Source organism: Aquarana catesbeiana, linkage group LG07, assembly GCF_042186555.1.
Source record: "Aquarana catesbeiana isolate 2022-GZ linkage group LG07, ASM4218655v1, whole genome shotgun sequence".
Classification (NCBI taxonomy): Eukaryota; Metazoa; Chordata; class Amphibia; order Anura; family Ranidae; genus Aquarana; species Aquarana catesbeiana.
In genome coordinates, this window is record NC_133330.1 from 20,051,552 (window position 1) to 20,065,427 (window position 13,876).

The 13,876-nt window shown below is 44.6% G+C and overlaps 1 protein-coding gene across 2 annotated transcripts in view; it reads left to right on the top strand.

Moving 5' to 3' along the window:
- GGA1 (golgi associated, gamma adaptin ear containing, ARF binding protein 1) overlaps positions 1–13,876 on the top strand; it is a 65,729-nt gene that overhangs the window by 23,616 nt on the left and 28,237 nt on the right. For both annotated transcript variants that reach the window (XM_073591726.1, XM_073591727.1), the window contains 8 exons: positions 2,028–2,151; positions 2,548–2,648; positions 6,263–6,343; positions 6,882–7,019; positions 7,102–7,183; positions 9,491–9,598; positions 9,677–9,838; positions 12,581–12,642. In XM_073591726.1, the coding sequence (XP_073447827.1) occupies positions 2,028–2,151; positions 2,548–2,648; positions 6,263–6,343; positions 6,882–7,019; positions 7,102–7,183; positions 9,491–9,598; positions 9,677–9,838; positions 12,581–12,642 (858 nt within the window). The remainder of the gene's footprint in view (positions 1–2,027; positions 2,152–2,547; positions 2,649–6,262; positions 6,344–6,881; positions 7,020–7,101; positions 7,184–9,490; positions 9,599–9,676; positions 9,839–12,580; positions 12,643–13,876) is intronic.

A 13,876-nucleotide genomic window follows, 5' to 3' on the forward strand; every position in this document is an offset into this window, starting at 1 on the left:
AGTCGTTTGCACTTCTACAACCAGTGTTCTTATCCAAATAAACCAAAATATGGTGCTGCGCTCCAAAATAAAGTGCTAAGGTGACAAAGTGCTAAATGTATAAGCTCATAGACATACAAATACATGTGAAAATGATCAATGATTTCATACATCAAAATTACTACATAGTAAATAATATTCACTGTGCAAAAAAAAATTATATAATTAAAATTCATAAAGTATGCTACATTCTATGAATCTACACGTAATAAAGTGCAAGTGGTGAAAACTTCACAATAACTAAAAGTTCAAAGGGAATGGTGTCTTCAGAGAAAGTGCCGGTGAACTTATTAATGAAGGATAAGGTGCTGGATATCAACTGACAAAAGTGACAATGTGACTTGGGTGATTCTTGTCTTCGGTGCAACTTCACCTAAAGGTGCAGTGGTTCCTTACCGCTGTAAGGTAAACAGCATAGGAATAACCAGGGGGTGATCCAGATTATCGTGTCCTTCAAACGATCTCCTTAGATGTTTAACCTTTTCGGTTCCAATCTGTATGTAGCATTTAGACAATTAAAACAGGATAAAACAACAACGAGCCGCGAGCTTGCGGCCTAACGTCACTTCCGGTGTTCAAACGTTCCAACGCGTGGCGTCACGATCACTTCATGACTTCATTCCCTGGTAAAGTCACGTGATTGTGACGACACATGTTGGAACGTATGGACAACGGAAGTGACATTGGGCTGCGAGCTCGTTGTTGTTTTTATCCTGTTTTAACTGTCTAAATGCTACATACATGAATTTTAATTATATAATTTTTTTTTGCACAGTGAATATTATCTACTATGTAGTAATTTTGATGTATGAAATCATTGATCATTTTCACCTTAGCACTTTATTTTGGAGCGCAGTACCATATTTTGCTTTATTTGGATTGTATTTGCTGGGTGGTGTTTTTGACCCATTCGGTGCTTGCTGCAACCAAATACCTTTATATTATTCAGTTTGGGTAGCACGGGAATACTTATTATCTTTATTTAGTGTTTTTATAGTGACCTTAAGCCTTGAAGCACCGCTCAAAGCAAGAGAAGAAGCTCTCTCCCCTTGGCCCTCAGGTGTAAGGGGTCCGGTGTAGCGTCACATATGGCGACCCATTACATTTGGAGTGTGCATGAGCGACGCCGCCATATGCGTTCCAACACTTTTACGACAAAACTTCACACCCCTCGCGGGCTCGCTATGCTCGCCATGCTTCGGGCACAGCCTCGCTTTGCTTGGCATAATTATAATCTAACTCTATGTCCGCTTGGATGGTGGGGCTTGAACCTGGACTTGGGGGTGGAGTTTTGTGGTAAAAGTGTTGGAACGCATATGGTGGCATCGCGCATGCGCACTCCAGCAGGTAGCGAAATGTGATGGGTCGCCATATGTGACGCTACACCGGCGTCCAACCCAGCGCATCCAGTGGTTTTATCTGTTTGGCACCCGGGGCGCCGCTCTCCCAACCTGACTCGTGTGCAGTGTTATACAGGCTCAGCCAGCGTTGCTCCACTAAGACCTTTGACGTGTAATAACCCCATGTATGAAATCATTGATCATTTTCACCTTAGCACTTTATTTTGGAGCGCAGTACCATATTTTGCAGTACCATATTATACCATATATGATTATGTTAAAAAAAAATGGCGGGTAGGTTGAGGTCTATTTCTGGAGTGCCCTTTATAAGCGTCACCCTGGAAAAAACGCTGAGGCAGCCAATGTGCCCATTAAGTGCTGTGAGCTGAGCGGTCAGCAGGTGGCTCAGATCAGAGACATTGTGGTTATTGTACTGCGGGGAAATCTCACAGTTGTGAGAGGGGCAAAGACACAAACTACAGTGAAATCTCACTGTTGTGGGGAGGGGCAAAGACACAAAGTACTGCAGGGAAATCTCACAATTGTGGAGAGACCCTTCACTCTAATATTCCTCAGTCCATATCCTGATGACACTCCGTTATCTCTCAGTTTCAGTCGTTGTAATGATTATCCTGTGTTACTCCTCAGTACCTCGGTACGCGCGCTCCAGAAAAAGTGAAGCAGAAGATATTAGAGTTGCTGTACAGCTGGACGCTCGGACTCCCCAATGAGGTGAAGATCATAGAGGCCTACCAGATGCTAAAGAAACAAGGTGAGCTAATTTAATGATAACTGTAAATTCAGTTCTATGCAGTGTCTGGCACTATGACAAGACACTAGAGCTGCACGATTAACCGTCAAGAATCGTTATCGCGATCTTGACTAAAGTGTTTCACAATTCTTTCTATGCAAAAAATTCTCTCTGCTCTTCAGAAACCACAGCACTCAAGAGAAAGGAAGAGAAAAACTGGGCAGTCAAAACATTCTTGATCAGTTGAACTTAAAGTGGATGTAAACCTGTAAAGTTAGCCCATTTTTTATGTATAATGTGAAAGATTTTACGTCGAGTCGTGATCTTTTTACTCTAAGCAAAAAAAATCGTGATTCTCTTTTTGGCCAGAATCGTGCAGCTCTACAAGACACGATGTCACCTTCTCGTTCTTTGTAGGTATTTTAAAGGAAGACCCCCAGTTGCCAGCAGAAGCAATGATGCCCCTTCCTCCACCAAGACCCAAGAATGTTATTTTTGATGATGATGAGAAATCCAAGGTAAGCATTACAGTTCAGGTCCCGGAGAGGATAGCGGTTTTCATGTTTTGTGTCCCTTTCATCAAGGAGAGTCAGTATATGTGACCAGCCTGGGTTCATGTAGCTGGATGTATATGAACTGTAGTTAGCCTGGTATCTGGTATCTGTTTTGGACACACACACACACCTACCCTTAACCATTTAGCCCTTGTTGCCACTGCCGCGGCATCGAAACTGACATCCCTGCGTGACTTCATCGCGGCTTGAATATGACTTCTTTTACAGAAGTCAATGCAAGTCTTGTTGAAGTCGTACCAAAGTAGTGCAGGAACATTTTGACTTCAGTCGAACCGATTAGAACGGTTCCATTGCCATTAATTAAGGTGCGACTTGTCATGCGAACTCTCAAGTGGCGGCAGTGTATTCATATACAATGTCTTACACACAGCACCTAATAAGGCACACCTAGGGTTATAATAAGATAGAAAATAGGGAAGTGGGGAGTACATCGCGGGGGGAGTTTGCTTTAACACAATCCTTCAAGATATGTAGAAGAGAAGAAATGAAGAATATAGCCTGGGGCTGTAGCTTGGAGGACATTGTAGAAGGTAGTAGACTTGTGATCTCTTGACACATGTCCATATAAAACTATGGCAAGAGGCTTCATAGCATGACTACGCTACTGACTTTCCCGGGATCTGGAATCAGGACATTGAGTGGAGAGGGTGGACAATTGCCCTGACACCTCTGTGAGATGACAAGGCACCAAGGTGGCATGGGCTGCTCACTACCTTAGAGGACAACGATGGAGCAGCATAAAGACATGGCAAGTAAGCTCAAGAAGTAAGCATGCACTCAGGCTAGAGACTCCCAAGCTAAGACTTGGCCTCAGGGTGTGGGGGGAAGTTGAAGGAACCTCATGGCCCAGTGTCCTTATCTTTCTTGGCTGAAGAGCAGGGTGTGCTAGCATATAGGCTAAGCCTGTTCCTCTTCTGCCACAAGCTGGATGACTAATGGTTCATCCCCAGCACAGAGACAATCTAAACCCGGACTGAGCGATGTTCTGACTGCACTACAGGCTTGCAATACCTCTTTGAAAACCCTCACTGGACAGGATCTGGACATACAAGAGGAAGTGATACACGTACTACAAAACCTACAAAGAATACAGGGATGAACAGAGGTTTTGGAGATACGGGTGAGCTCCTTGGAGGATGACGTTGACTCCCTTTAGAAGTGTTGTACAGGCAACCAGCGCCAAAGTTGTAACCTGTAACCAAAGAGTGGAAGATCTAGAGAACTGATTGCAAGGAAACAACATCTGTTTTTTGGAGCTACCAAAGCATGTCAGCGGAAGGAAGCCGGGCACATACATTGAGAGTTTGCTCCTGGAAATCTTTGATATGGCCTTCCTTCTGTTTGCAATAGAGCATGCTCACCAAATCCCCACATACCCTCTCCCTTGTGGAAACCCACCAAGGCTGTTCATATTAAAGCTGCTTAAAAGAGAAGTTTGGGAATTAAAAAAAATAAACATTTATTATCTGCTAGGTGGATGCTACATCTGTCCCCCCTGCCTCTAAGACTGAGAACTGAGCGATCAAAGATCACTGATCGCTTAGTTCTCAGTGTTTAATGAGCAGAGGCTCTCTGCTCTGCCCCTCCAGCGCTCACTGGAATGCAGGGCTGTGAAGGGGGTGGGAGCAGCTGGCTCAGTCTCCCAGCGGAGGGAGTGGTGGGCGAGGCTAAGCTGTGCTTTGTGTGTCTTATGGACATAAAGAGCCGACTCCAAAAGTGAGCAGGCATGTAGATACACAGGAAAAACATACACAGGTGCCCCTATGGCAAGCTGCCTGCTTATGGGCACACTCAGCGGGGGGGAGGAGCCAGGAATGCTGCTGGAGGATCAGGGCTGTTCTGTGAAAAACTGTTGCACTGAGCAAGTAAGTATGATGTGTGTCATTTAAAAAAAATAATAAAGTGAGCCTTTAGATTCCCTTTAAATATATTCCTCAATAGCCACAGTCTCCCAGCCGCTCACTGAGAGGCTGAGCCAGCTGCCAACCCAGGCATCTGGGTGCATGCCGACATTAAAGGTCAGGATCGCTCCAGAGCCTGGACTGGCTGAGTGATGTCAGCTGACTTTAGCCGCTGTCGAATAAATATGGGTCACAGGACTGCAGAACTAGGTGCAAGAGAAGTAGGGCCAAACAAGTTTTATTCAGTTCAATAGGTCAATAGATCAGTTTCAATTGATTATTCAGCAGAAGTGCAGAAGCAAATATGGTGTTCAGCTTTCCTATGCCATGATGTGTCCTGCTAAGTTACACGTCATGGGAGATGGAAAAATTAAATACTTTGCGCCCCCAAAGGCTGGTTAGAAACAAATAAATATTATATCCTGAAAGACATAGAAGCGTGATACAGAATACTTCATTAATCCCAAAGGGAATATACACCAGAAGTTCAAGTAGCTGATGGGTGGGTGTTCATGGAGACTCCAGTGAGGATACTTGGGACCCAAGTAGAGTGTTGCCATGATAGTCCTTCTCATGGTTCCATTATGTCATCCACATAGTAACCTCAATTTAGCAAGGGAAGCATATTGGGAATCTATCATTATGGTACAAATAGGAGTTCCATTCATGGCATGTTTGGCAAAGGTTGTATAGGTTCAGTGTATTTGGATAAGTTAGTAATGCTGAAATGCAAATACCGTATATACTCGAGTATAAGCCGAGTTTTTCAGCACATTTTTTTTGTGCTGAAAGTGCCCCCTTCGGCTTATACTCGAGTCAAGCACTTTTCTGGTGCAAAGATTGACATTTTCGTGTGCAAATTCAATGGAACTAGCACTACAACATATTTATAGCTGGGGTTCCCAGCATCAAGTGGCCTCGAGATATGGGCCCCAAAGTCGGTTCAGAAAATGTCATTCTCTGCTGCAGAAAAGTGCTTGACATTTTCCTAGCTGACTTTGGGGCCCCGTATCTCCATCTTTGGATTTGTCATAGTGCTAGGTCCACTGGATTTGCACACCAAATTTAGGGTTCCTAGCACCACGTGGCCCCGAGATACGGGGCCCCAAAGGTGGTCAACTGTGTCAATCTGCAGCAACGTCATTTCGGGACCCTTTGGGTCCAGAGACCCCAAATTTTGGCTGCAGCTAGGGGGCATCTAGGAACCCTTAACTACCGAGTTTGAAGTTCGGGGGACCTATGGCTGCAAATGGGCACAGTGAGGCTGCAAATGGGCATTGTTGACCCTCTTTTCCACTTACAGTAGCTGCGCATTTCTCACCCTAGGCTTATACTCCAGTCAATAAGTTTTCCCAGTTTTTTGTGGTAAAATTAGGTGCCTCGGCTTATATTCGGGTCGACTTATACTCGAGTATATACAGTATCCATTTTATTAGGTTTTTTGCACAGCTGGTATGTAAACGAGACATGTGCATGAATTCCATTGACCTGGCAGTTTGGGTCCCAGAAAGCTATTACACTAAAAGGCTAGTAACTTCTGTTTTGTCTTTCTATCCAGTGCCCAGTTATTCTTTGAGTTCATCTACTTGTATTGTGCCTTTTTATAGCGTGACCGCAAATAGGTTCTTTAAACCGTCTCTTTCCTCCTTCTGGCAGATGTTGGCCCGCCTGCTGAAGAGCACTCATCCTGAAGACTTACGAGCTGCCAACAAGCTCATTAAAGAAATGGTGCAGGAGGTAAGGAGGGATGTGTTGGTCCACCAGAGAAGTCCTGACTACTTTGGGTTAGTGGTTGTATTCCATTGCACTTCATACAACGGCCTTCTTGAAGCCCAATTCCAGGAAACATGAAAATTCTCCCAAGCGGTGTGACTGCACCTGCATTTCAAGGTTTAACTGCTTGTTCAGGTCTAGAGGGCATGGAGAACTAGATTTATTTATCCGCTCTTCCACTGCTAGACTGGTGCACATGGCGCCTTCTCCCCCCCATGCTCCAGTGGTCTAAGGTTCATAGCCCTGCATTGGACATGGGGACAATCCACCACTGAGACAGGAGCGAGTGCCGTCTGCCAGGAGAGCATAGGATTGGGTAAGTAAAACAGCTTTTTATGCTCCCCTAGACCTAAACAAGCAGTACAGGGGCAGCCCCACTCCAAGAGAGAATGATTTTGCAAAGTTGGGCTTTAAAGTATTGCGTTCTAGACTGCGATTTGTGGTTCTAGGAAGTATTCGATACAGGCCAAACGTCATATTCTGTTCCTTTCACTTTTGGCAGGACCAGAAACGTATGGAAAAAATATCCAAGCGTGTGAATGCCATAGAGGAAGTAAATAATAATGTGAGGCTCCTGGGTGAGATGTTGGGTACGTACAGAGCCGGGCAGTCCTCCGAGGGAAGTGAAGATTTGATGAAGGTGAGTGTTGTTGAATTGCACAAGGCGCCTTCCAACCGGTAATATCTCTTTTTCCGTGACTTATTTCCTATTTGTTGGACAGGAGCTGTACCAGAGATGTGAGAAGATGAGGCCTACACTTTTCCGTTTGGCCAGCGACACAGAAGACAACGATGAGGCTTTGGGTAAGAAGCCTGTGGGAGTATTCTATCACACTTAGAGATCTGCTTATACATTTTAACCAAAGAAAGATGTCTGAGCATAAGTGCAAGGGGCCTAAAGCTGAACTCTAGACACAAAAAACTTTATTAAAAGTGGTTCTAAAGGCAGACTTTTTTTTACCTTAATGCATTCTACGCATTAAAGTCGCTCTTCACTGTATCTGAGCACCACAAACAAAAAAACACTTTTTTATAAATTTTTAACGTTCAAAACAAACCCCCCCCCCCCCCAATCCATTTATATCTTCATGCTTTATTTGTTGAGAAATTGCTTTCTAAAACACTTCCCTAGCATTTCTGGCTGTGGCCATCTTGAGTAAGGGCAAATGATTCATGTAGCTTTTACTTCCTGAAATCCATCTGCTCTTTGCTAAAGCATGCATGCAGGAGAGTGTGTTTAGCTGAGAAAACCCCTTCTCCTCCTTTTCTCCCTTCCTGAAGACTCCTGGGATGTATGGAATAGTTTGCCTAGGCAAAAAAACAGGAAATAACTGAGGGAATGTAAAAAAAAAAAAAGTTTAAAACAAGTAAATATAATATACTTTCCTATCTATTCCTTATTAATGCTAGGAGCATGAGGATTAAAAATAATCCGTGTTGATTGGGAGAGTGAAGTTCCACTTTAACCGCTTCAGCCCCGGAAGATTTTAATCAGAAAAGGGCTGGCGACTCGGATGCGCTTGAATAAACGTTCTTTATTTGGTTACAGGAGTACCGGAAGATTTTACCCCCTTCCTGACCAGAGCACTTTTTGCGATTCGGCACTGCGGCGCTTTAACTGACGCAATTGCGCGGTCGTGCCACGCTGCACCCATAATTGACGTCCTTTTTTCCCCACAAATAGAGCTTTCTTTTGGTGGTATTTGAGCACCTCTGCTGTTTTTATTTTTTGTGCTATAAACAAAAAAAGAGCGATGAGCTGTGGAGGGGCGGGGAGCGGCCGTCTCAGCGACTCGCTGAGTGGCTGAGACTGCCATCAGTCAAGGCAGCTGACGGATCCAGACTTCGGAAGTCGGGATGACGCGCTGCCTCGACTGATGGCAGTGACGTCAGCAGAGAGCGGTCTTCAGGCCGCTCTCCGCTAAAAACGGATCACATGAGTGCAAAATGAATTGCACTCCTGTGACCCAGAGGAGAAGCCCAGCCTAAAAAGCTCAGGCTGATCTTCTCCTTTAACCACTTGCCACCCGCCATATAGCAATATGACGTCGGCAAAGTGATTGCGTTATCCTGACCGGACCTCATCTGGCGTTGCCAGGATATCGAGCCGCTGTGCGCCCCCAGGGGCGCGCATCGCGGCGATCATTGTTGCGGTGTGTCAGTCTGACACAGCGCAACTCCAATCTAGGTTAAGAGTCTCTGATAGAGATGTGTTACCATCTGACAGACGCGAGTGAGGAAAAGCCGATCAACGGCTCTTCCTGTTTACATTATGATCAGCCGTGATTGGACACGGCTGATCATGATGTAAACTGGAAGAGCCGTTGATCGGCTTTTCCTCACTCGCGTCTGTCAGACGCGAGTAGAGGAGAGCCAATCGGCTGCTCTTCTGACAGGGGGATCTGTGTTGATTATCAGCGCAGCCCCCTCTGAGGATGCCCACACTGGACCACCAGGGATGCCCACCACTAGTCACCACCAGGTATGCCACCCATGGCCACCAGGGATGCCAATCAGTGCCCACAATGGGCATCACTGATTGGCAGGCATTATTTGTCACTGATTGGCAGCCATCAGTACCATCCATTAATGTACATCAGTGCCGCCTATGTGTACCCATCAGTGCTGCATATCAGTGCCGCATATTGGTGCCATCGGTGCCCATCAGTGCCCGTCAGTGCAGCCCCATCAGTGCCTATCAGTGAAGGAGAAAACTTCCTATTTACAAAGTTTTGTAAGAGAAACAAAAAAAATATGTTTTTTTTTTTTTTCAAAATTTTCCGTCTTTTTTTTTTTTTTGTTTAGCAGAAAATAAAAATCCCAGAGGTGATCAAATACCACCAAAAGAAAGCTCTATTTGTGGGAACAAAATGATAAAAATTTAGTTTGGGTACAGTGTTGTATGACCGCGCAATTGTCATTCAAAGTGCGACAGCGCTGAAAGCTGAAAATTGGTCTGGGCAGGAAGATGTATAAGTGCCCGGTATTGAAGTGGTTAAATCCATGTGAAAAGGTTGGCTTTTTTTAACTTATAATGAACAGGAGATATGGTTGTCCTAAGCCCACATCAGTGACCTTCTTCTTCTATTTTTGTTTATTTTTTTTTTCAAGCGGAAATATTACAAGCCAATGACAGCTTAACGCAGGTTATCAATACTTACCGCCAGCTGGTGAAAGGGGAAGAAATCAATGGAGAGACGTCTTCCAGCAATATGCCAGGTGAGCAGACATTGCACCCCCTCACTAGTTTGGATCAGTAATGTTGAATCTCTAGGTGAATATCTTGTCTTCTCTCAGCCAGTTCTTCTGCTCTGCTGGATCTCTCAGGACTGGATATGACCTCTGCCGCAGCAGCTCCTTCATACCCTTCTGTTCCAGCCCAGCCCCTGCCATACTCTTCTACTGCCCCCTCAGCCTCCGCATCATTATCGCTGCTCGATGACGAGCTCATGTCACTAGGTAAGGAACATAACCCCTTGGCTGTGCTAACTTGATATTCCCAGATCACGAGGTATTAGACTGTAAGCCATGGGGTGCACAACCTGTGGCCCTCCAGCTGTTTTGCGGAACTACAAGTCCCATGATTAATTGCTAGGCTGACCGTTACAAGCTTGACCCCGAAAGGCAGAGGCATGATGGGACTTACAGTTCCACAACAGCTGGAAGGCCATAGGTTGAGCACCCATGCCTGTAAGGTATGAGCAGGGCCCTCCCCTATGTATTGTAACTGTACTGTCTCACGTTATATTGTAAAGCACCATGCAAACTGTTGGCTCTACATAAATTCTGTGTAGTAATGATATTAATTTTACCAGCGGTAAGGGGGATTTCCGGAGTAGTTTGGACTTCAGTACTACAGCCATGACCAAAAGTTTTGAGAATGAAACAAATATTAATTTTCGCAAAGTCTGCTGCTTCAGTGTTTTTAGATCTTTTTGTCAGATGTTACTCTGGGATACTGAAGTATAATTATAAGCATTTCAGAAGTGTCCAAGGCTTTTATTGATAATTACATGAAGTTTATGCAAAGAGTCAATATTTGTGGTGTTGACCCTTCTTTTTCAAGACCTCTGCAATCCCCCCTGGCATGATGTCCATCAACTTCTGGGCCACCCCTTGACTGATGGCAGCCCATCCTTGCATAATCGATGCTTAGAGTTTGTCAGAATGTGTGGGGTTTTTTTTTTTTTTTTTTTGCTCACCCGCCTCTTGAGGATTGACTACAAGTTATCAATGGGATTAAAGGTCTGGGGAGTTTCCTGGCTATGGACCCAAAATGTCCATGTTTTGTTCACCAAGCCACTTAGTTATCACTTTTGCCTTATGACAAGGAGCTCCATCGTGCTGGAAAAGGCATTGTTCCTCACCAAACTGTTCTTGGATGGCTGGGAGAAGTTGCTCTCGGAGGATGTTTTTGTACCATTCTTTCTTCATGGCTGTGTTCTTAGACAAAATTGTAATTGAGCCACTCCCTTGGCTGAGACGCAACCCCCACACATGAATGGTCTCAGGTTGCTTTACTGTTGGCATGACACAGGACTGGTGGTAGCGATCACCTATTCTTCTTTGGACAAGGTTTTTTCCGGATGGCCCAAACAAAGGAAAAGGAAATTCATCAGAGAAAATGACTTTCCCCCAGTCCTCAGCAGTCTAATCACTGTATCTTCTGCAGAACATCAGTCTGTCTCTGATGTTTTTCCTGGAGAGAAGTGGCTTCTTGCTGCCCTTCTTGACACCAGGCCATTCTCCAGAAGTCTCCTCACTGTGTGTGCCGATGTCCTCACACCTGTCTGCTGCCATCCCTGAGCAAACTCTGCACTGGTGGTGCCACCGATCCCACAGCTGAATCAGCTGTCCGGTCCTGGCCCTTGCTGGACTTTCTTGGGCACCCTGAATCCTTCTTCACAGCAATTGAACCTCTCTCTCCTTGAGGTTCTTGATGATCCAATAAATGGTTGATTTAGGTGCGATCTTAGTAGCAGCAATATCCTTGCCTGGAAATCCCTTTTAGTGCAAAGCAGTGATGACTACTAGTGTTTCCTTGGTGATCCACGCTGTAGCTGTCATTCACTGCCAGGAGGCCGTCTGTTGACGTCCTCCCCTTTCAAAGCTGGCCACGCCCCCCTGAAGGGGGCGCGCGCTGTGATCAGCCGAGTCAATGAGACTCGGATGATCACAGATGTGATCAGCTATCGGCCAATGACAGCTGATCACGTGATGTAAACAGAAGATCGGTAATCTTTTTTTTTTTTTTTTTTTTTTTCTTCTCGCGCTGACAGTGTGAGAAGAAAAAAAGCCGATCGCCGGCTCTGTTTGAAGGGACATTGGTCCCGAAGAGGAAGAGGCAAAGCTGCCTCATATGTGCCCACAAGTACCGCCTGCCAGTGCCACAAATCGGTGCCCACAGTAGTAAGTGCCAGCAATCGGTGCCACCTATCAATGCCCACCAGTGCTGACAATCAGTGCCACCTAGCAGTGCTGCCTATCGGTGTCGCCTACCAGTGCCATCAGTGCCAGCTATCAGTGCCACCTATCAATGCCCTTCAGTGCCACCTCATCAGTGACCACCAGTGCCACCTTATCAGTGCAGCCTATCGGTGCCCATCAGTGCAGCCTCATCAGCGTACATCAATGAAGGATAAAAATTACCTGAAAATTTATTAACAATATATAAAATGATTTTGTTTTTTTTTTTGTTTTTTTGTTTTTTAAATCGTTCTTTAATTTTTTAACAAAAAATAAAAAACCCAGAGGTGATCAAATACCACCAAAAGAAAGCTCTGTTTGTGGGGAAAAAAATTATAAAAATGTTATTTGTGTACAGCGTTGTATGACCTTGCAATTGTCGTTCAAAGAGTGAGAGCGCTAAAAGCTGAAAATTAGTCTGGGCAGGAGGGGGGTTTAGGTGCCCAGTATACAAGTGGTTAAAAGACAACCCATAATGTGTGATTTTTTTTTTTTTATTCTATTAATTTTTTTTTGGTGAGAAAGATAAAAAGGACAAATGGGGTGTTTGAATCTCTGGAACGGGGCACAGACAGCTATAGGCTCCTGTTCCGGATTCCAGACACGGCATAAGAATCAGTGCTATGATTCTATGCCCCTATTCCAGTAAAACACACTCCAACAAATATGATGGAATTCCCAGCTTTTGTTATGACCAGCGATGATTCATATCTGCTTTTCTTGATTTTATTATAGGTTTAAATGACCCCGCACCTCCTGCACAGCCTTCAGACACATCATCGTGGAACAATTTCCAGGTAACCGAGATACTTCCAGCTAGTAACTGCCATTCAGAGATGCAATATAGTCATTCCCCTCAGATATGGAGCTCAAACTAGATGGCACAACTAAAAGTTTTAGAAGGCTTGTTGGATTTTAACCACATTGGGACCACCTACCCGCAGTGTACTGCGAACGGGCAGCCCGTGTAGGCAAAGCGACACACTGGTATGTCGCTGCCGGCTTATGGGTTTAGGGTGTGCGCGCGCAACCCCCCCCCCCCAGCGCCCGCTGTGATTGTACACAGCAGAAGTCTTTCAGCAGATCTAGGCCAATAATTCTTGGCCAGAACCTACTGATTGGCTATGTCCAATCACAGCACAGAAACAAAAACGGTAACCCCCTCAATTGGGACTTTAACAGACCACCCACTCAGAAGTATGAAAAAAGCAATCTTTAATGATATGGAATTAAAAACATAAAGTCCACACATGACAAAGATACACTACATATATTACATGGAAAGTCAAACAAATGTTGTACACATAATTAGCATACAATATAAATGCCCAAATGCCCATCACAGCACAGAGTCCTGTGTTGACAATCAACACAGGGCTCTGTACAGGGAGCGATATCTCGGTTTCTTCTCTCTGTAAAGCAGGGATAAGATACAAAGAGATCTTTAGTAAAAAGCAGCACACATTACGCATTGTTAGGCACACAATTAACCTCTTGATCGCCCTAGAAGTTAACTCCTTCCCAGCCAGCGTCATAAGTACAGTGACAATTGTATATTATTAGCACTGATCACTCTAATAGTCACTCGAGATTTCAGTGGCAGTTAAGTCAATTCCTCCCCCAGCATCAGTTACTTTCAGATTGCCTACCACACTATTGCAGCCCCATTGCATCTTTCCCAAAAAGACTCATGGCTGTATTAGATCAAAAGGGGGCTTCTACTAAATACTGAGCAAAGGGTCTGAATACTTAGGACCATGTGATATTTCAGTTTTTCTTTTTTTATAAATCTGCAAAAATGTCAACAATTCTGTGTTTTTCTGTCAATATGGGGTGCTGTGTGTACAATATGGGGTGCTGTGTGTACATTAATGAGGAAAAAAAATGAACTTAAATGATTTTAGCAAATGGCTGTAATATAACAAAGAGTGAAAAATTTAAGGGGGCCTGAATACTTTCCGTCCCCACTGTATATAGATAGAGATATAGATATATCTATATCTCTATAGATATATGTGTGTGTGTGTGTGT